General features: G+C 47.5%; 1 protein-coding gene across 1 annotated transcript; it reads left to right on the forward strand.

Annotated features, from left to right (window-relative positions):
* Window positions 1–220: 220 nt before the first annotated feature.
* On the forward strand, window positions 221–5,791 carry LOC124701778 (probable E3 ubiquitin-protein ligase ARI2). Its single transcript, XM_047233877.1, has 7 exons — window positions 221–639; window positions 736–768; window positions 873–1,149; window positions 2,018–2,498; window positions 4,448–4,996; window positions 5,090–5,283; window positions 5,386–5,791. Exons 1-7 carry the CDS (start codon window positions 463–465, stop codon window positions 5,541–5,543), a joined length of 1,869 nt encoding a protein of 622 aa, XP_047089833.1. The 5' UTR covers window positions 221–462; the 3' UTR covers window positions 5,544–5,791.
* The last annotated feature ends 15,301 nt before the right edge of the window (window positions 5,792–21,092 follow it).

The following is a 21,092-nucleotide window of genomic DNA, read 5'->3' on the forward strand; positions in this document are numbered from 1 at the left end:
AAATTTTCCTCTAATCCAGAGAAATTTTTACCGAATTTAGGCGTGAAGAGCGCCAACGAGTGGAGATGCTCTAAGCCCAGCCTGCTACACAAGCCCAAACTGACGGCTGGGCGGCTGGGCCGACGTAGGATGAGCATAGGTGTCTGCCAGTGCCAGATTCCATTAAAAAAAATCAAAACGGTGCGTGCCAGTTTTACACTTAGACCCTCCACCCGCACCAGCAGCCGAAAGGCAGCAGTCCTTCCCCAATTCCGGCCACACCTCAGCTTCCCCCTCCACTTCCCTCCCAGCTTCTCCGGCGGCGGCCCCCGTCCCCGTCTCCGACTCCGACTCCTTCTCCCCTTCCCTTCCCGGCCCCAATCTTCCTTCCCCGCCGACTCCCTCCGCCAATCTACAAACCCCTATTTTTCCTCCTCCACCGCCGGTTGTTCGATTCGGCTGATCTGATCGGTCGCCCACCCGATGGGCCGCGACGCCGAGGAACTATTATCGCCGCCGGCGTCGTCGCCGGAGCCCGAGCAGGACGACGACGACGAGGACTGCTACCTCAGCGATCAGGAGGACGATGCCCTAGAGGAGTCCGTCCTCCAGGTCCTCGAGGACGGCCACCTCGAGGACTGCCATTGGTCCGCCTCCTCCGTACGCCCCCGCTCGTCTCCCCCTTGCCCGCCCCCGATTGATTGATTGATTGATTGGTTCTCCTCCTCACGGATTCCTCCTTGCGTGTGCCTGCAGGTGATCACCAAAGAATACCTTTTGGCGGCGCAGGTGACTACGGGGGCCTGCGGGCTCCTCCCATTCGGTTTCCAGGGGGGGGTAAGCCGTTTTCTTTGTGCTGACACTTTCTTTTGTGATTTTGTTGCGGTTTGCAGAGGGAGGATCTGAGGAAGGTGATGGAGCTGCTAGGGTTGAAGGAGCACCATGCCCGGACGCTGCTCATCCACTACCGCTGGGACGTGGAGAGGATTTTCGAGCTGCTCGATCAGAAGGGGAGGGAGAGGCTCTTCTCCCAGGCTGGTATCTCTCTCCGACCTGCTAGTAATGCAGGGTTGCCCTCTTCGTCGGAGGTCACCTGCAATGTTTGCTACGACGACGTGCCCCTCTCGGCCGCTTCCCATATGGACTGCGGCCACGACTACTGCAATGATTGTGAGTATTTACTCATTTGGAACAAAGGAAGTGTGCTTGTTATGTATTATATGAAGCTTTGCATATGTGCTACCTAAAGCTTTTAGATGCCGGTAGAATGACTGCATGATGCATTTTTGGGGGAAATGCCCTACGTATTGACAACTGTGCTAATCACTTAGTCATCTGCCTGACATTCATATGCTAGGAGTGACAAATCAGCAAAATGCTTTACTATTTTACTTTCATGGCTCATCTTATCATCTTCATTTAAACTTTATACCACTGAAGCATCTGTGTTTGTACTTCATGCAAAAAAGTAACCTACGGAAGCAGGGATATATCACTTCATGGTCTCAAGAACAACCATTATATTCCTTCATGTAATCTTATCACTACAAATTCGGTGTCTAAGTACTCCTGGTAGAACGATTGCATGATGCATTTTGAGGGAGAATGACCCTCATGTTCACAACCGTGCTAATCAGCAGTCCGGCATTCGTATGTTAGGAGTGAAAAATCAGCAAACATCTTACAGTACATTTTACTTAACGAGAAAATGGTGCAACTTATCATCTTCATTAAGCTGTGTATGATTGTAGAACATCTGTATTTGTACTTTGTGCACAAAATCAACCTAGGGAGGCAAGGGATATCACTTCATAATCACAAGAACTGTCATTACGTTCCTTCATGTAACCTTATCACTACAAAATCAGGATCAAACCATTGAAGAGTATATCAGCATAGCAACAAAACAAGTCTCTATATACCCCACTACCCCCACTCCCACCACATACACCAAAAGGAACAACTAATCACCCTATGAACTAGCATTGCTATATCAAAACATATTCCTGAATAGCCACTAATATGTGCATTTCATCAGGTTGGACAGAATATTTCATTGTGAAAATAAATGAGGGGCAGAGTCGGCGTGTCAATTGCATGGCTCCAAAATGCAATGCCATCTGTGATGAAGCATTAGTCCGGAAGCTAGTTAGTGCAAAGCGCCCAGATATTGCTGAGCGTTTTGAGAGGTTTTTACTGGAATCTTATATTGAGGACAATGATACTGTCAAGTGGTGCCCTAGCACACCGCATTGTGGAAATGCTATACGCGTCAAAGGAGATATACATTGTGAGGTAGAATGTACATGTGGACGCCAGTTTTGTTTTAATTGCTCCTCGGAGGCACATTCACCTTGTTCCTGCGTGATGTGGGAGCTCTGGATCAAGAAATGTCGTGATGAATCAGAGACTGTGAACTGGATAACTGTAAATACTAAGCCCTGTCCCAAGTGCCACAAACCCGTGGAGAAGAATGGTGGCTGTAACCTGGTTGCATGTATATGTGGACAGGCATTCTGGTGAGATATCATATTCTGCTCGAACATTTATGTTTTACATACAAATACTGTTTGTTGTCAGCTACTTCTGCGCTATTGTTATATTGATATGTTGTTCTATTTTACTTAATACTTACTCACACAAACCAACGTTCCACATTATTTTTTACTTCCGTTTGACTTCTTACTTTCCTGCTTTTACATAAAACATGACTGCACTTTCAATGGATTGATGTTCAAATTATTGGCAATATTATTTACTGAATATTTAGATAGACCGAGTTCCCAAACTAGCTTCTCCAATATCAGGATGTAAATAGTATGATTGGGGGTGGGGGGGTAGCCGGCTTAGCTAGGCTAGGCTACGAGCTTGTTTTGGCTAAGTTTACTTGTTTGGTTTATTAGCTATGGCTAGCATTGCCAGCCACAAATGAGCACATACTACGGACAGTTACTTAGTTCATTCTCAAGGCAGAAGTCAAACGCTACTCATTAGCCGGCTAGGTTGTTTTGGCTAAGGTTACTTGTTTGCTCAGCCACAAATGAACACATACCAGGGACAGTTACTTTATTCATTCGCAAGGCAGAAGTCAAACGCTACCTTTTCTGTTTCTTGCTGTCGGAGTAGAGTCGAATTGGCTATCCCGGCGCGGTAAGGATTTTCTAGTCCATGCTGGCTAATTTGCTTGGCAAAGTTGGTTAGCCGCTCGCTACCGAACACATAACCTTGCCCAACGAGGCAATTGTTGCCTTTGCCGAGAAACCTAGCGTTCCCTTGGATGCTGGTGAAGTATGTAGTGTGGTCTCTTGGATTCTGATGGCTCTTTTTCAAAGGACATAGTTTGCTGGATATTTACAATCCCATACTTACATGCAGACCACCGCTTGAACTTTTTAGGGACACTTGTTGCTACTTGGGAAGAGTGAAGATGGAGGAAAAGTATCCGGCTTAGCTAGGCTAGGCTACGAGCTTGTTTTGGCTAAGGTTACTTGTTTGGTTTATTAGCTATGGCTAGCATTCCCAGCCACAAATGAGCACATACTAGGGACAGTTACTTAGTTCATTCGCAAGGCAGAAGTCAAACGCTACGCATTAGCCGGCTAGGTTGTTTTGGCTAAGGTTACTTGTTTGGTTTATTAGCTATGGCTAGCATTGCCAGCCACAAATGAGCACATACTAGGGACAGTTACTTTGTTCATTCGCAAGGCAGAAGTCAAACGCTACCTTTTCTGTTTCTTGCTGTCGGAGTAGAGTCGAATTGGCTATCCGGGCGCGGTAAGGATTTTCTAGTCCATGCTGGCTAATTTGCTTGGCAAAGTTGGTTAGCCGCTCGCTACCGAACACATAACCTTGCCTTGCCTTTGCCGAGAAACCTAGCGTTCCCTTGGATGCTGGTGAAGTATGTAGTGTGGTCTCTTGGATTCTGATGGCTCTTTTTCAAAGGACATAGTTTGCTGGATATTTACAATCCAATACTTACATGCAGACCACCGCTTGAACTTTTTAGGGACACTTGTCGCTACTTGGGAAGAGTGAATATGGAGGAAAAGTATATTATAGTAATGTAGGATAGGTGCCTAATGGACTTATGCATTATCGGTATAATAGCAAAATCAGTTCTCTGCAAATTGTGCCAATAAACAGAGTGTATTGTTGTATTCTTTGCAAACATGCTCTCTGGTAGAGCTAATATGGGCACTCTTGTGTGTACCTGATAGAAAACATAGAGATCATAGTGTAGTACAAGAGATCACGAGTCAGCAGGTATAACAGGCCGTCTATAACTATGTGCCTGGCAGGTTATAAATATTATTTAATGTTGTTTGGTGTGTCATCTATGTTGTCCCACAAGTTAAATGCTGCAGTGATAAAAAATGTTCTCTGGTGTTTCTGGATTTTGTTTTCTTCTCCACTTGTTTATTAAGTTGAGTTTTATTTTGCTGATTTGATTTGATGTTTTTGGATGCAGTTGGTTATGTGGTGGTGCTACTGGTAGAGATCATACATGGTCAAGTATTAGTGGCCACAGCTGTGGCCGATTCACAGAAGATCAGTCAACGAAGACAGAGCAAGCAAGGCGAGACCTGTATAGATATATGCACTACCACAATAGATACAAGGCTCACACTGATTCTCTTAAGCAGGAAGCAAAGCTTAAGCGTGACATCCAGTGGAAGATATCCATTTCTGAAAATAAGGAATCCAAAATAAAGGATTACTCTTGGGTGATAAATGGACTGAACAGGCTTTTCAGATCAAGGCGTGTTCTTGCATATTCTTATCCTTTTGCATTCTACATGTTTGGTGATGAGATTTTCAAGGATGAGATGACCACTGAGGAAAGAGAACTTAAGCAAAACCTATTTGAGGATCAGCAACAACAGTTAGAATTCAACGTTGAAAGACTATCTGGTTTCCTTGAGAAGGATTTTCAAAATTTCAGTGATGAGGAGGTTATGGATACGATGAAGCACGTCATCAATCTTTCCAATGTGGTAGATAGGCTCTGCAAGCAAATGTAAGAACTCTGCTCGGCTAAATCCCTTCAGTTGCATTGAAAAAAAAAGCCAGTGTGTCTGTAAATTATTGTATTAACTATATTGCTTTGCAGGTATCAGTGCATCGAGAATGATCTGTTGTATCCTCTCCGCACGCCTCATAATATTGCTCCGTACAAATCCAAGGGTCTTGATAGAGCCTCGGAACTCCATATTTGTTTGGACTCTGATGAACAAAGTTCACAATCTATGAAGCATAGTCAGGATGAACACAAGAGTCAGCCTGGTTTATACAGTAATGAATCAGGTATTCATAAGCAATATTTCCTTATCACACACTGAAATTGATAGGATCACCATACAGAGGTTAACCCCATTTAACCTTTTCTGGTTTCTGTTGCATATCTAGGTTCATCTGTGACAGGAAAGCGACCTATTCTTCAGTTGCACGGATCAAGTTCTGATAACAGCGGGCGCCCATCTCACAAGAGAGAAAGAAGAGATGCTCACGGTGGCGGCGCTCTTTTTGATCTCAATGTGCCAGCTGAACTGGCAGACAAGATCTGAAGCTTCAATATCTGACGGAACATTCTGCCGCAACTGTACAGCTGACCTGTGCTTCTTCAGCTACATAAAGGAATCCTCTGTTCTTTTTTGTTGCCTTAGGGTGCCTGCGCTGCAATTCCACCCTGGGGCTATGATCCCTACAAATAGAGCAACTTTCACCTGTTCTCCTGTATATCATGATACGATCTGATGCCATTGTGCACAGCAACTATAATGCCAAATCTACCCCTCAAGCAAGTGGAGGACATTTTGGAAGAGAATTCTAGATTTGTTCTACTCCATCTGATCCATAATAAGTGTTGCTGATTTAAGTTGTACCAAATCATCAACACTTGATATGGATCGGAGGGAGTGCTATGTTTATGCCACAAATTGCAAATATATTGTAGGGAACATACTGAATTAACTGGTTGACGCTCTTAGGGGACGTGAACTATTTATGGCCCCTTTGATCCATGGTATTTGCATAGGATTTTTGTAGGGTTGAGAATGTATTGAATTATTTCTGAGTTGTTTCATTCATCGGATCATATTCTGTAGAAACTCGTCCCATAGAAATCATGTAGTGTAAATTTGAAGGAAACAATATTAGGTTTGACTTTATAGAAAATCCTTAGCTACAATCAAAGAGAATCCCCCTCAACTAGCATGACATCCTAGTGCTATATATTTTCTATTCTGAGTTGAATAGTGAGTACCAGTTGGTTAAGGGCTAAAGGCGGGAGCTAGTTTCGGTCTAGAGGGAGCATTTTTATCTGGAGCCATCTTGTGGCTGATTGATTTGCATTCTAACTCGACACTAGAAACCTGGGATCTGGGAATACCTGTAATTCTCTTGTGCTGAAAACTGTAAGGCCTGTTTGCCGCTAATTAACCGGCTAAATCTCTCCTTTTTTAAGAAAATGAGGCAATATTGCCCGTTTTGTTCAAACAAAATATGTGAGATGGGACCTGGGGAGTAGAGAGCTGTGACCCGAGATGCAAATCCGGTGTTTGATGTACTCCAGGTTGTTTAGAGGTGATCTTGTTTCTCCTCACTGTTCCCTGAGCCATCTTTTAGCTACTAGGAACAAACATCCCAAGTCAAGCTTTGGATTATGCGTTGAAACGTAGCCTCTAGCTTTCTACTAGGAACAAACATCCCAAGTCAAGCTTTGGAGAATGCGTTGAAACTGGATTATGCGTTGAAACGTAGCCTCTAGCTTTCTAGAACAACATGACACGTTGGTAATTGAGGATGCGCTTGTACATTGCGCAGCACCTGGGAATCTTCTGCGTGAAAGAACACTCCAAATTGTCCTGTCTCGTGTTTTCCTCTGATATCATCGTAGCGCATGTACTCTCTAGCTACCTACATGTAGTAGCTGAAGATAAATTTCGAAAAAAAAAATGCTCGAGCTCCACACGCCCATTGACTTGGCAACGAGACGCCGTCGCCACGGTCGTAGTAGCTGGTAAGTTTTAGGCGTTTAGCGTCTCTCTAACTGACAGCTTGGAAGACCGATGAGAAGAATCTTTTCCGGATCTCGAACTGAGGCTCCACTTCTAGTAATCAAATGCCACTGGATCGAGATGGTTTCCTATGCTCACCAAGACTCTGTCTGTGCGGTATCTTATCGCAGCAACTCTTTCCGGTAACTAATTTAGCATTATCAGTAGCTGTCTAGATGGACGCTAGCAATAGGATCAGCGCTGTAGAAGAGGGTCCAACAGCACATGAGACCTCGGGCATGTCTGTCGCTGGGATGTTTTCTTTAATCACTCCACTGGGATTTGATTATGCAGAAAATATTAGCTTAACCGAGGTGTCATTTTGTCGTTATCACTGGCACGGCTCCCCGAGTCGTCATTTGCAGCATCATTTTGGAAGTGGAGGATCTTGCTTACTGGTCACGATGATGATCATTGTAACTGAAGTGGGGAAAAGAATACATCAACTCGTGTGCCTCCCTAGCCGCCGCCTCCTCCTCTCCCGCCCCCTCCCGGGCGGCGGCGGAGGATCTACCCGCACCGCTCCGAGCAGCCGCCCCCGGACCGCCGCACCTCAGCCGCCGCTGCTGCCGGCCTCGGCCCCGGCTCCGGCCCCAGCCCGGCCACAGCCCCGGCCCCGGCCTCGGCCACGGCGGCGGTGGCGGCGCCCCTTCCGTCAAACGACGAGGGGGAGGAGAGGATTTCCACGGTGGCGTTCCATGGGAGGTGATGAAGCGCCGGTGGAGGAAGCCGGGCGGCACGGCTACTTGGCCGGGGTCTGATGCTCTCCGTCGGCAGCCATGGAGGATTCGGTCGAGCGGTGGCGGCCTCCGCCCCCGGTGACGGTTCAGCGGTGGTACGCATGATCCGCGCCGCCGTCTTCTTCCCTGGTGATCCGGAAGGAGGGACTGGCGGCGTGGGGGCTGCTGGTCTTGCTTTGTTTTTGGTGGCGGTCCTTGGATTTCTCGCAAGCGAAGATGAAGATCTACCGGAGGTCGGCTTGCTTTGATCTGGCTGGAGAGATGAGTTCCGGAAAGCTCCGCTGGCGAATCGAACAGTGCATATTTTGCCTGCAGTTTGCTGGATCGGGTTGTATTCGGTCGCGCGCACCCATGTTTTTATTCGACCGTTTGGTTCCGGAGGGAGCGCCGCGAAGCTATATTCTGTGTTGACATCATGTGACTTTTTGGTCCATGGTGAAGTCAGAAGAAGGAATATCATGAAGGCCGGATTGGTGGACTGACTAAAGGAGGTTCGAGTCAACGTGATGCTCGAGGGATCCGCTTGGCGTTCGGGCTTGCGAGCGGTGGTATGCATGTGGGGGCGGCGGCACGAGGGAAGTTCAGAGTCTTACCTCTCAGGGTGAAAACCCAAGGTCTGGCCTTAACTGGTTGTGCCTCGCAATGTTCTTGTTGGAGGCATTGTTTTGAGAGTGAGGACTATCTTCAGGGTGAAATCCTAAGACCTTTGGTCGGGCGACGACGGCGTTGGTGCATTGTTTTCTTCTTGGAGGCGTCACTTTTGGAGAGTCTGTACTTCATGTGTTGTCACGGTGGTGGTTGTATTGCTGTTGCTAGGTCTAGAAGGTTGTAGCGGGACTTTTATTTCTTAGTTTTCTTTACTCTTTTTTGGTTGTGTGCATCCGTACTACCATTAGGGTGGGATGTTGTTGCAGAGGCTAGGTGTAATTGGTATCTTTTGATATTAATATATTCCCTTTATCGAAAAAAAAGCAGGAGCCCTTTTTTTTCTTTTGAAACAAGGAGGCACAAGCCTTGACAAAGTTTGACATAAAAGTGGCTAGTACTGTACCATTCATGAAGGCTTCATTCTCCAGGCAAGAAGGCAAAGAACCAGGAGGGCAATACTTACTACTAGTAGCAAATTTCAACATGTACCCTTTCCGTTGGCCATGAAGTCTCCAACGTGCAATGTGATAAATATAGCCAATGCTGATGCAAGTACATTTCCTATGGAAATTTATGGCATGATCAGCAGAAGATTGGTCCAGCAAAATAATCCGTGCAAGGACAAAAATGAAAGAAAGCCTGGACAAATAATGGTACGTGCACCACGGGCACATGCGACGTGCTGCCTTCCTGTTGGAGGAACAGTTGAGGCGTTGCCCTACTACCCTGGTGTGATCAAATCCACAGCTGAACTGCACTGGGATTCCCATGACAAGGAGCTACATGACATTTGGGGCCCGGACGGCCGGTTAGGGTACATGAGGAATGGGACTAGGCATGCATCTACCGAATCCAACCGATATGGCGATATGCATTTCCATGTAGCGCTTGTCATGTATGCTACTTGCCCCAAAGCTAAAACAGCTTTGCAACAATTGACACAATCCAACCATGTGTGTGCCTTTATCTAATTGCATATGCTGTTTCTCACATATGGAGTTAGAAACAATTGTGCGCGTGCGTGCAATAATTTAGTACCTACTCCCTACGTCCCAAATTAAGTATCACAGATTTATCTACATACGTTTTAGTGCAAAAATACATGTGAACTGATTATGAAAACGCAGGAACAGAAAAACACATAAATAAGTTACGAATGCAACTGCAATATAGAGGACGATGGAACACATGAATTCTAACATTTAGGGGTTTGGTTTTAGAAAAATAGGAAAAATACCGAATTCCTAATAAATACGGTCAAATAATAGTAAAACCACATGACAAAGTACAATCAAGATGTTATTACTGTTACAAACACGACAAACAATAACGAAGAACAAAAAGGAAATCACATCGGGAAACACGAGATTTAACGTGGAAAACTCTGGTTACACTCTTATGCACATGTTGATAATAGAAAGTTAGAGTGTAGGGTTGTTAAGTGCGTGTTTCTTGGTTATAATTTAGGAGTTAAGGCATAAAAGTTATATAATCCTGTTATCACCAGATTTTAGACAAATCCAGAGGTGGGCCGCGATCAAGATGGGCTTGGAAGATTACATATGAAAGATCTATGAAGCGGCCTCGCAAGGAGGAGTTGGGCTAGTTAGCCCGTGTATCTTAGTAGAATAAATTATGTATCGATTTAGAAGTTAGAGTTTATCTCGTGCACGGTTTAGTGCACGTCCACATTAGAAAGTCCCCTGGACTATAAATATGTACCTAGGGTTTATGGAATAAACAACAACTCACGTTCAACCCCAAAAACAAACCAATCTCGGCGCATCGCCAACTCCTTCGTCTCGAGGGTTTCTATCGGGTAAGCGACATGCTTGCCTAGATCGCATCTTGCGATCTAGGCAGCACTAAGCCCACGTTGTTCATGCGTTGCTCGTACTGAAGCGCTTTTGATGGCGAGCAACGTAGTTATCATTAGATGTGTTAGGGTTAGCATTGTTCTTCGTTTAAGCATGCTTACGTAGTGCAACCCTTGCATATCTAGCCGTCCTCACGCCTATCCCGGGTGTGGGGGCGGCACCCCGCTTGATCTTTATTTAGTAGATCTGATCCGTTACGATTGCTCCTTGTTCTACAAGGATTAGTTTAATATCTGCAATAGTTTGGCCTTACAAAGGGGGAGGATCCTGTGGCACGTAGGGTGGCGTTCGCAAGTCCTAAACGGGATGTTCCTAGGATCAACTTCATGTTGGTTTTTGGCCTTGTTTAGGATCGGCTTACGAGCACCGTGCGTGGCCATCCGGCCCAACTCTGGAGTAGGATGATCCGATTATGTGGTGAAAACCCTAAATCGTCATAGATCTCATTAGCTTTATCTTGATCAAGCGGGACCACCAAGTATTCGTACACCCCGTACGGATCATGGGTGGATCGGCTCTTTGAGCCGATTCACGAGATAACCCGAGAGCCGATCGAGGCTCGTATTTAACGTTTACATGTATGCCCTGCAGGAAACTAAGCGAGGCAATCTCATCACCTTCACGACCGGGTATAGGTCGGGTGGCACGCCCTGCACTTCGCAACGCCGCGTGTGACCGAGAAGAGCATTGCGGGCCGTCGCTCGGAGGGTCTCGGCCAGCCGCGGCTCTAGGCTCCCCCGGCTCTACGGTGTTGACAAGGCCGCTGCCCGCCGGTGGGTTTTGGCGATCAACACATTCGGCACGCCCGGTGGGACAATCGTCTACATCAACCACATCGCCATCTACATCCGAGATGGCGGACGGCACGCCGGTCACCTACGAGGATGCGCTCGACGACCTCAAGAAGCAATACAACGAGATCAAGGCTACCCTCGAAGCCGACCTCATCGGCTCTTTTCGGAGAACCCGTTACGGTGGCATCGGATGGAAGGGGTTCTCACCGGAAGAGTGCACTCGATGGGATAGACCTTTCTTCCCCGTCGGAGGAACGCACCGAGGGTCAGCGGCAGGAGATCAACTACACGGTGGCTCACTCGCTACACCGCCACTCGAAAACTTGGTCAACGTCTTTGGAGCGTGTCGCTCGCGCGTGATCCAGGAGATCATGAGCCACCGGTACTCGCCGTCGGGACCAGCTCTCGGGACGCATCAAGGAGAATTGCCATTCCGGTCCCGTCCACCGCTGCCATTTGCGTTGGCAGCACCTGCTGAAGTGCCGACTACACCGGCATTCCTCGTCTACGAATTGGTGGCGACCCCGGTGACTACCGAGTTCTTAATGGAGGCGCCTAAGGAGATCCCTCATGGGTACGCATGCATGTATGTGCCGGATTGTGGTGACCGGGCACTCACAAACCAGGCCACAACATCGGGGACTCCGGCGAAGACGGGAGGAACGTCGGCGGCGGAGCGGACGTGGCTAGCTAAATACGCCACACCGACGAAACTCCCGAGCCCAGCTCCTGCAGGCGGCTCGAGCTGGAAAAGCAAATGTGGCAGGCCAAGTACGCCACCCCGGCGAATCTTCGAGTGCAACTCCTACGGCCGTACGGCGGATCGGATCGGTACCATGCCGAGAGACCGGTTCGGCATGATGCCGAAAAGAAGGGCGGTCGGCTATTCCAAGCCGTACCACGACGATTACGAGATGATCCCGCTGCCACCAAAATATCGGCTCCCGACTTCTCCAAATTTAGTGGATCGGATGGCTCCGGCTCCATCGAGCACGTCGGCCGATATTTGGCTCAACTAGGACCGGCTTCGGTGTCGGATCAGCTACGCGTGAGGCTCTTTTCACGAGTCCCTCACGGGATCGGCTTTTGGATGGTACACCTCTCTACCGGCGAACTCCATCCGAGTCTTGGAAGCAATTGGAAGAACAGTTCCATATGCAATACCATACGAAGCTTCCGAGTACGGCATTGCCGATCTAGCACAACTACGTCGGAAGCGCGGGAAACGGTGACGGAATACATCCAGCGCTTCAGGAATCTTAGGAACCGATGTTATTCGGTTCGTATAAGCTGAAAAGGAAGCGATCGAGTTGGCGGTAGCAGGCCTTGCAACACAGCTCAAGGACATGGCCTCCCAAGCGGATTATCCCTCGGCTGGCGCACATGGTTCGAAACTATCGGCATATGAACAGGCGCCACCCCGACCTGTACCAAGACAAGTTCAAGCGTGCGGTAGTCATGGTCGATACGGAGGAGGATGAAGTGCTCGCGGGAGGCCAAGAGATAGCGGTGGCTGAGTGGACGCGAGGAGGAACCCACGTGGCACTGCAAATGGGTAAAGCCGCCAGGGCCGCCCAGGGGATTTGATTTTGACGTGACCAAGACTGAACAAATCTTCGACCTCCTGCTCAAGGAGAAACAGTTGACGGTTCCTGAAGGTCTCAAGTTCCCCACGGCGAAGGAGCTAAATGGAAAGCCATATTGCAAATTCCACAACTCGCTTTCCCATGCCACCAACGACTGCCGGGTGTGGCGTCAGCACATCCAAGCGGCGATAGAGAAGGGGCGACTAATTTTCAACCAGTACGCCATGAAGGTCGACACCCAACCCTTCCCCGCCGTTAACATGGTAGAAATCATCTACCCTGAAGGTTGCCAGCCAGGTCCCTCGTTCAGCATCAACATGGTAGGACTTGGAAACCACTGCGGCAAAGATGGAGATGAGGGCAGGCTGCTCTCACGGCAAGGATACGAGATGAGGCCGCTCCACGCGATCGGCTCCGTCATGATGGCAAGCGCTATGTCACGAGAGGGAGAGGTGAAGAATATAAGATATCGGCGACCCCTCTCGATCACCTCCTCAACAAATATGTTAATCGGTATGGTCAACGCCGGCGACCCAATTACGGTGATAGAGAAGATCGTTTGGCTAGAGAAGCCGGAAGATATCGTCGGCAGGATCACGATGAGGAGGAGCGGGAGCGCTATGCCACGGAAGCATCAAGGGAGCAAGACGACAACGCCGGGCATTGGGACTGCCCCTTCTTCGGACACTGCTGGGATTCGGGAATGAGCCGATTGCCCACAATCGGCAATTGCCCGAATGCAACCGAAAAGAAGGAGGCAGCCAACGTGTCCGTGTTCGAGCGCTTAGGGCCTCTCCCACCACAAAGCAAACGCGCCGAGTCACCTCGTTGGGCAGATCTTGAAGATTCGGAAGACGAGGGAGAAGTGGAAGAAGACAGGTACCACCGGCCAAGGTGGTGCCCCGACGGACTCAGCCGTTCCCGGAAGCGCGGGGTTCGGCGATTGCGCGGCCTGGAGGAAGCCGAAAGGTTGTACTGCATACGCTAAGAAAGGCACGGCCCGATCTGGCTGCAAAGGTTCAGCGAACCCTGGATGAAGAGGGTCGTCCACGAGAAAATGGAGTGGCGTCCTAAACGAGAGGAAAGCCGATGATGAGACATCGGGCGGCACGAACATGGTACTCGTCTTGCCGACGGAGCGTAGCGCTCCACGACTCTACGGAGCACACAAGGTGGACGGCGACGGGCGCATCAAGTCGAGAGGTTGGGTTGGTTTCATCCGGCTCGACCAAGTAGCAAGATCAAACCAATGGGCAAACCGGAGAGGCTGATCCTTGTGATCGGCCCCAAAAAATTTACGAAGGGAATTTACAAAACCTTCAACGAGCAAGCAACGTGGAGGCCGATTCCAGCAATCGGCCAAAATTATCCTCACCTACCTTCTGCACTGGGTTTAACATGTTATCCAACGAGCCGATACCATCAATTTTCTTGACGAGAATCGGCTCGGGGGGCACCAGGTATATGGAAATGTGAGGGTATACAACAGAAGCATCTCATCTTTTGTTGATGGGTAGTGGAATATGGGGGCCGATGCACAGGTTGGCCGTAAAAAAAAAAAAGTGCAAATTCGAAAAAATTTCGAACACAGCCGATGCAACGAGCATCGACTTAAGGACATGAAAGCCGATGCATGGCCATCGACTCAAGGGAGATTTCTTCAAGGACAATGTCGGGAGCAGCATGGGCGTGCGGATCAGGTCAAGGATGGATTGCATCGGGTCCATCAAAGGAAAGGAGCCTATCCGGCGGCGAGGACCGAAGAAACTCGGGGGCAGCTCACCTTGAGGGCTCTCTGCTTTGGGAAGCCGATGTATGTTTAAATCGGCTAGCTCGGCATAAGGAGCTCCCTCAGACATGATCGAGCTTAGGTCCATACAGCTCTGCTTTGCCTTGGCTGAGACTCGGGGGGCAACAAGCCTGGAAGATGCCTTGTTTTTAAGAGCCGATTAGGGTCACCTCGGCTGCGGCTGCATCATGGTCGTCTCAGGGAGGAAGCTGGGAAGGAAAAGCCATCGTCTAGTACGGGGCTTGGACTGTGCTTGTTGCTGCAAGAAAAGGAAAGAAGTCCGACGCGTTGCTATCGGTCTTAGCATGACAAACGGAGGGAATGAAATTGGAGCGATTAAAGGATGAATGGAAAGAACAATTTCATTAATTCCAAGGAGCGGCTTTACAAGAAAGAGCCGATGGCTCTCAAAAGAGGGATCTGGTGCCTAGTGCACTGCTACTACTAGTCCTATACTACTAGTCGTCGCTGTCCTCGTCATCGCCGCCGTCGACGTCGTCGGCGCTGCTCCCGGGGAGCTCCTCGTCGGCTGCTGCCCCAGCCCTTGGCCGGAGCCTCTTCCTCCTCGTCATCATCATCATCCTCGCTGTCCGCCCGGGAGCGGAAGCGCTTGGTCGGCGGATACCCGATGGAGGAGGAGGAGTCATCCTCCTCCTCTTCCTCTTCGTCATCGTCTTCGTCCTCGCTGTCCGCCCACATGCGGGGCGCTTCTTCGGCGGGAGCTTGGCGGAGGGGGAGGCCTTGGCCTTCGCTGCTTCTCCTTCTTTCTCTTCCTTGTCGGAGGAGAAGGGATTCACTGTGGGGTGGAGGCTGTCCTCGTTCTTCTTCTTCGGCGAAGATTGGGGGAAGAGTTTTGAGAAGGAAGAGGAAGAGGAAGACATCGCTACGGAGAGGAGAGGGTTTTTTTGGTGCCGATAGCTGGGATGGAATAGAGGATAAAGAGAGCTAACCAGATCGGCACGGTTAAATAATGAGAAATCCGGTGAAGGTTTAATGCCATTACAGCTTCCAAGGGATCGATGCTAAAGGCGTCGGAATTTTTAGAGAAGCTCGAGAAGACGGGGCATAATGATGACGGATGCTGTAACGGCTCTGCTCTGCCACGACATGACCCTTCGAAGGGAAAGCATAATGATTTTGGAAATGTTATTTCCAAAACCAGGGGGGCATGTGTTATCACCAGATTTTAGACAAATCCAGAGGTGGGCCGCGATCAAGATGGGCTTGGAAGATTACATATGAAAGATCTATGAAGCGGCCTCGCAAGGAGGAGTTGGGCTAGTTAGCCCGTGTATCTTAGTAGAATAAATTATGTATCGATTTAGAAGTTAGAGTTTATCTCGTGCACGGTTTAGTGCACGTCCACATTAGAAAGTCCCCTGGACTATAAATATGTACCTAGGGTTTATGGAATAAACAACAACTCACGTTCAACCCCAAAAACAAACCAATCTCGGCGCATCGCCAACTCCTTCGTCTCGAGGGTTTCTATCGGGTAGCGACATGCTGCCTAGATCGCATCTTGCGATCTAGGCAGCACAAGCTCACGTTGTTCATGCGTTGCTCGTACTTGAAGCGCTTTTGATGGCGAGCAACGTAGTTATCATTAGATGTGTTAGGGTTAGCATTGTTCTTCGTTTAAGCATGCTTACGTAGTGCAACCCTTGCATATCTAGCCGTCCTCACGCCTATCCCGGGTGTGGGGGCGGCACCCGCTTGATCTTTATTTAGTAGATCCGATCCGTTACGATTGCTCCTTGTTCTACAAGGATTAGTTTAATATCTGCAATAGTTTGGCCTTACAAAGGGGGAGGATCTGTGGCACGTAGGGTGGCGTTCGCAAGTCCTAAACGGGATGTTCCTAGGATCAACTTCATGTTGGTTTTTTGGCCTTGTTTAGGATCGGCTTACGAGCACCGTGCGTGGCCATCGGCCCAACTCGGAGTAGGATGATCCGATTATGTGGTGAAAACCCTAAATCGTCGTAGATCTCATTAGCTTTATCTTGATCAAGCAGGACCACCAAGTATTCGTACACCCCGTACGGATCATGGGTGGATCGGCTCTTTGAGCCGATTCACGGAGATAACTCGAGAGCCGATCGAGGCTCGTATTTAACGTTTACATGTATGCCCTGCGAGAAACTAAGCGAGGCAATCTCATCACCTTCCCGACCGGGTATAGGTCAGGTGGCACGCCCTTGCACTTCGCAACGCCGCGTGTGACCAGAAGAGCATTGCGGGCCGTCGCTCGGAGGGGTCTCAGCCAGCCGCAGCTCTAGGCTCCCCCCGGCTCTACAGTGTTGACAAGGCCGCTGCCCGCCGGTGGGTTTTGGCAGTCAACAAATCCTAAAATTAAGAAGTTTTTGCTGAGCATGAATGTTGTTTTTAATAAAATGGTTATGTTTAATGATAGTCTATCTACAAGTGTTTCTGACGCTATCGCTTTTTTTAATGTTTCTGATGATGAGCAACAGAAGATGGAGGAGAAAGAAAATGAAGTTGTTAAAATGATAACACTATTGTTCAACACTCATCATCTGTTTTGCAGCAAAGAAATAATTCCATTGCTGCTGATAGACCGAGGCGTAACAAAGGTCCACATCCTCGTTTAATTCATAATTTTCATTATGCTTTGAGTTGTGGTGAACAGGTGGAACACAATTCTAAACCTACTACATATACGAAAGCCATTGCATATGTTGACCACAAGAAGTGGATTGCTGCTATTCAAGAGGAGATAAAATCGATTGAGAAAAATGACACATGTGATGTTGTTCGATTGCCTAAACAAAATAAGGTTGTCCGATGTAATTGGATATTCAAGAGAAATGAAGGTGTGTCTCCAAATGAGCCTCCAAGGTTTAAGGCAAAATTAGTAACAACAAGTTTCAGCTAGATTCTAGGTATTGATTATAATGATGTATTCTCTCCGATTATGAAACATATTATTTTTCGTGCATTATTTGGTATTATGGCTATGCACGATCTTGATCTTGAGCAACCAGATGTAAAGGCTGATTTTCTGTATGAAGAATTGGAGGAGGAGATGTACGTGGATCAACCTGCATGTTTTGTTGTGCCTGGTAAGGAGGATCTTGTGTGCAAATTAAAGAGGCTCCTTTATGGTGTGAAATAGTCTCCAAAATAGTGGTACAAAAGGTTTGATTCATTTATGTTTGCACATGATTTTAAGAGATCTCGGTATGATAACTGTGTTTACATCAAGTTTATTAATGAATGACATATATACTTGTTGTTATATGTTAATGATATGTTGATTGCTACCAAGAACAAGAAATATATCACTACTTTAAAGTCTCGGTTAAGTAATGAGTTTGAGATGAATGATCTTGGTTCTGCTAAGAAAATACTAGGTATGAAAATTACAAGGGACATAAAATCTAGTTTTCATTTCTTAGTTAGAAAAATTGCATTAAGAAAGTTCTTCATCGCTTTAATATGCATGTGGTAAAGCCTATTAGTACTCATATTGCTCCTCACTCAAGTTGTCAGCATTATTTCAGTGTCTTAGTACCGATGAAGATATTGAGTACATGTCACGAGTTATATATTCTAGTGCTGTTGGTTTCTTGATATGACATGGTTTGGTCTCATCCTAATTTATCATATTCTATAAGTTTGATCAGTCGATACATGGCTAATCCTGGTAAAAGACACTCGAAAACTATGGATTTTCAGGTACCTTCGTGGCACATCCAAAGCTTGCTTGAAGTTTGGCAAGACCGGTGAGGGACTCGGCTATGTGGATTTAGATTTTGCTGCCGACTTGGATAAGAGGAGGTCGCTCACAGGTTAGGTGTTCACTGTTAGTGGATGTGATATGAGCTGGAAGGCAACGTTACAACCTGTTGCTAATCAATCTACAATTAATGCATAATACATGGCTATTGTTGACGCTTGCAAAGAGTTTATTTGGTTGAAAGGTTTGTATGTTGAGCTTTGTGGAGATAATTCTTGTATTAATCTGTTTCGTGACTCTCAAAGTGTCATCTACCTTACTAAATATCAAATGTTGCATGAGAGGATGAAACACATTGATGTCAAGTATTATAGCGACATTGTTGCACAAGGTAAACTGAAGGCATGCAAGATTAGTACTTATGATAATCATGCTGATATGATGACAGACTCAGTTCTTGTGGCCATATTTGAGCTTTGCTCGAGGTGTATAACTGTTTCGCCAACAAGTGTTTTCTTTGCTGTTTAGGTAATTTTTGAAGTTCATACTACAATAAGGATTTTTTTCTCAAGGTGGAGTTTTTTATATTATGATCCAAATTCATAAGAAAGTTAATTCTGACGAGCGAAGCGAGGACCGTCACCGCTGCCCGAGTTGTGAGCGATCAAATATTGCTAAGTCCTGGTATTTACTACTGCTCGGAATTAGATCACGAGGGAATTTCTATCTACACCAGGCATAACTCAAAATATTTTCCGACGATATTCATTTTCCTGAAGAGGCAGATAAGGTATTAGGTGGATGTTTATACCACTAGAAAGACAAAAGCGAGATTCTAAGGAATAAAAAAAATCAAAAAATGGATGTATGTTCTACGGAAAAAACGTTATTAAGAGCAAGGAAAAGTATTTCGTTTCCATTCACCCTGCAGTCGCATATGAAATGGACGAAGTGATAAATCTAGCACCACTTTTTCCACAAGATCTCTTGCAAGAAGAAGATAATCTCCAGCTTTGATTTGGGCTTGGGCCAAAGCGGATCGTCATTACCGTCTATTTATACTTCTTGTAAGCCATCGGCTAGAGTTCATCGCTTAATAAGATGACTCATGGCTTCTGTAAACACTCTGCGATATAGATAAGTTTTGCTGGACGGTACCCTTGTTTTTTCCCCTCTGTGTTGGAGATGTTTTCCACGTTAAATTTTGTCTCTCTCTCGCTATGATTTTATTTTCTTTTCGTTCTTTGTTATTGCTTGTCGTGTTCATCACCTCACTAAAAACCTTGGTCTCGTACTTCATGAGTAAAAATTTGAAAAAGAGGGTCCAGTAAATAGTAAATTTCCTACGTTTTCCTTTTGAAACTGAGATTACATGAGAATTTCCTCCTTTTCATTTGCTCAATTCTTGTGAACCTAGCAAAATAATGTCATCATAATTTTTTTCCTATTACTATGTTATTATTCATCGCTTTTCTTTTTAACCAAAGAGGTCCTAAATGAGATCTATGTGTGCGTAAGAGCATCTCCAGCCGTCTCCCCGACGAGGCCCCAGCAGCCGTTTTTTACATCCGGACGGTGCTATTCGGCCCAGCCGCGCTCCCGGCTCCTTGTTTTCCCCCCAGATTTGGCCTTTCATCCGTCCGGAGATCCCAGGCCATCCCCGGCCCCCCGGGGTGCGCTCGGGGACTCCGGACGAGAGAAAAGTAGGGACGGGCCCGCTCTATCGGGGAGAGAACACACAAACCCCACCACTTTGTAGTCGCAAATCCCTCCTCCCCTCCCGTTGCTCTGTCACCGCCGGCACCACCCCTCGCCAATCCGCCGGCCGGATGCCTCAATTCCGCCGTTCCTCCACCCAACAGCCTATATTCCGCCGCCCGTCCTGCCCTCTGCGTATTTTCCGCCCTCCAAAAGCTCCCTCGCGTCGCGCCTCGTCGACACGCCCGGCAGGTGTTCGTCCAATTGCCTGGCCGAACATGGACTCCGAGGAGGAGGAGGAGCAGATGTTTGCCGAGATTTTTGAAGAAGAAATGGCAGCCGCCACCCAAGACGAGGAGCACATGCTGATTCTAGCTTGCCTGTCCGGCTTGTACGCCGAGGCGGCCATTGGTCGCCGTGGTGGGTCGGCACCAGGTCGCCGGAAGTGCAATCCGAGGCAGCGAATGGAGGGCTACTGCATGCTCTACGCCGACTACTTCGCCGACGATCCATTGCAAGGTGAGGCTATTTTTAGTCGTCGTTTCAGGATGAGCCGGAAGCACTTCCTGAAAATTGTGTATGCCCTTCGAGGGTACGACTCCTATTTCAGATGCAAGTTGGATTGCACCGGCATGGCAGGGTTCTCCGCCCTCCAAAAGTGCACGGTTGCTATGCGGATGTTGGCATATGGAGCTCCTGGTGATTCTACCGATGACTATCTTTGGATGGCGGTGTCCACCGCCCTTGATTGTTTCTACCGGTTCTGCAGGGCAGTGATAGCACTGTTCGGGAACATCTACTTGAGATCACCAACTGTCGAAGGCACTGCTAAGATCCTCGCTGTCAATGAAGCTCGAGGATTTCCAGGGATGCTTGGAAGCATTGACTGCATGCATTGGAAATGAAGAACGGTCCGTTTTCCTGGCAGGAAATGTGAAAGGACGAGATGTCGCCTAGAGGGGGGGGGGGGGGGAATAGGCGTTTAAAAACTCTTACGGATTTGCCTTGTAAGAATGTGGAATTAAACTAATGTTTAGTTTACAAGCACAAACCCTAAATATGCTAGGCTCACCTAAGTGTAACAATAACAATTAGAGCTAAGAAAGATAGGCACAAGATATATGTAGCACATGTGATAGCAAGATATATGTACTTCAAGCACGATGGCTATCACAAGGAAAGTAAGCTCGGGTATAGAAATAACCGAGGCACGCGGAGATGAGG

The sequence above is a fragment of the Lolium rigidum genome, chromosome 3 (assembly GCF_022539505.1).
Source record: "Lolium rigidum isolate FL_2022 chromosome 3, APGP_CSIRO_Lrig_0.1, whole genome shotgun sequence".
NCBI lineage: Eukaryota > Viridiplantae > Streptophyta > Magnoliopsida > Poales > Poaceae > Lolium > Lolium rigidum.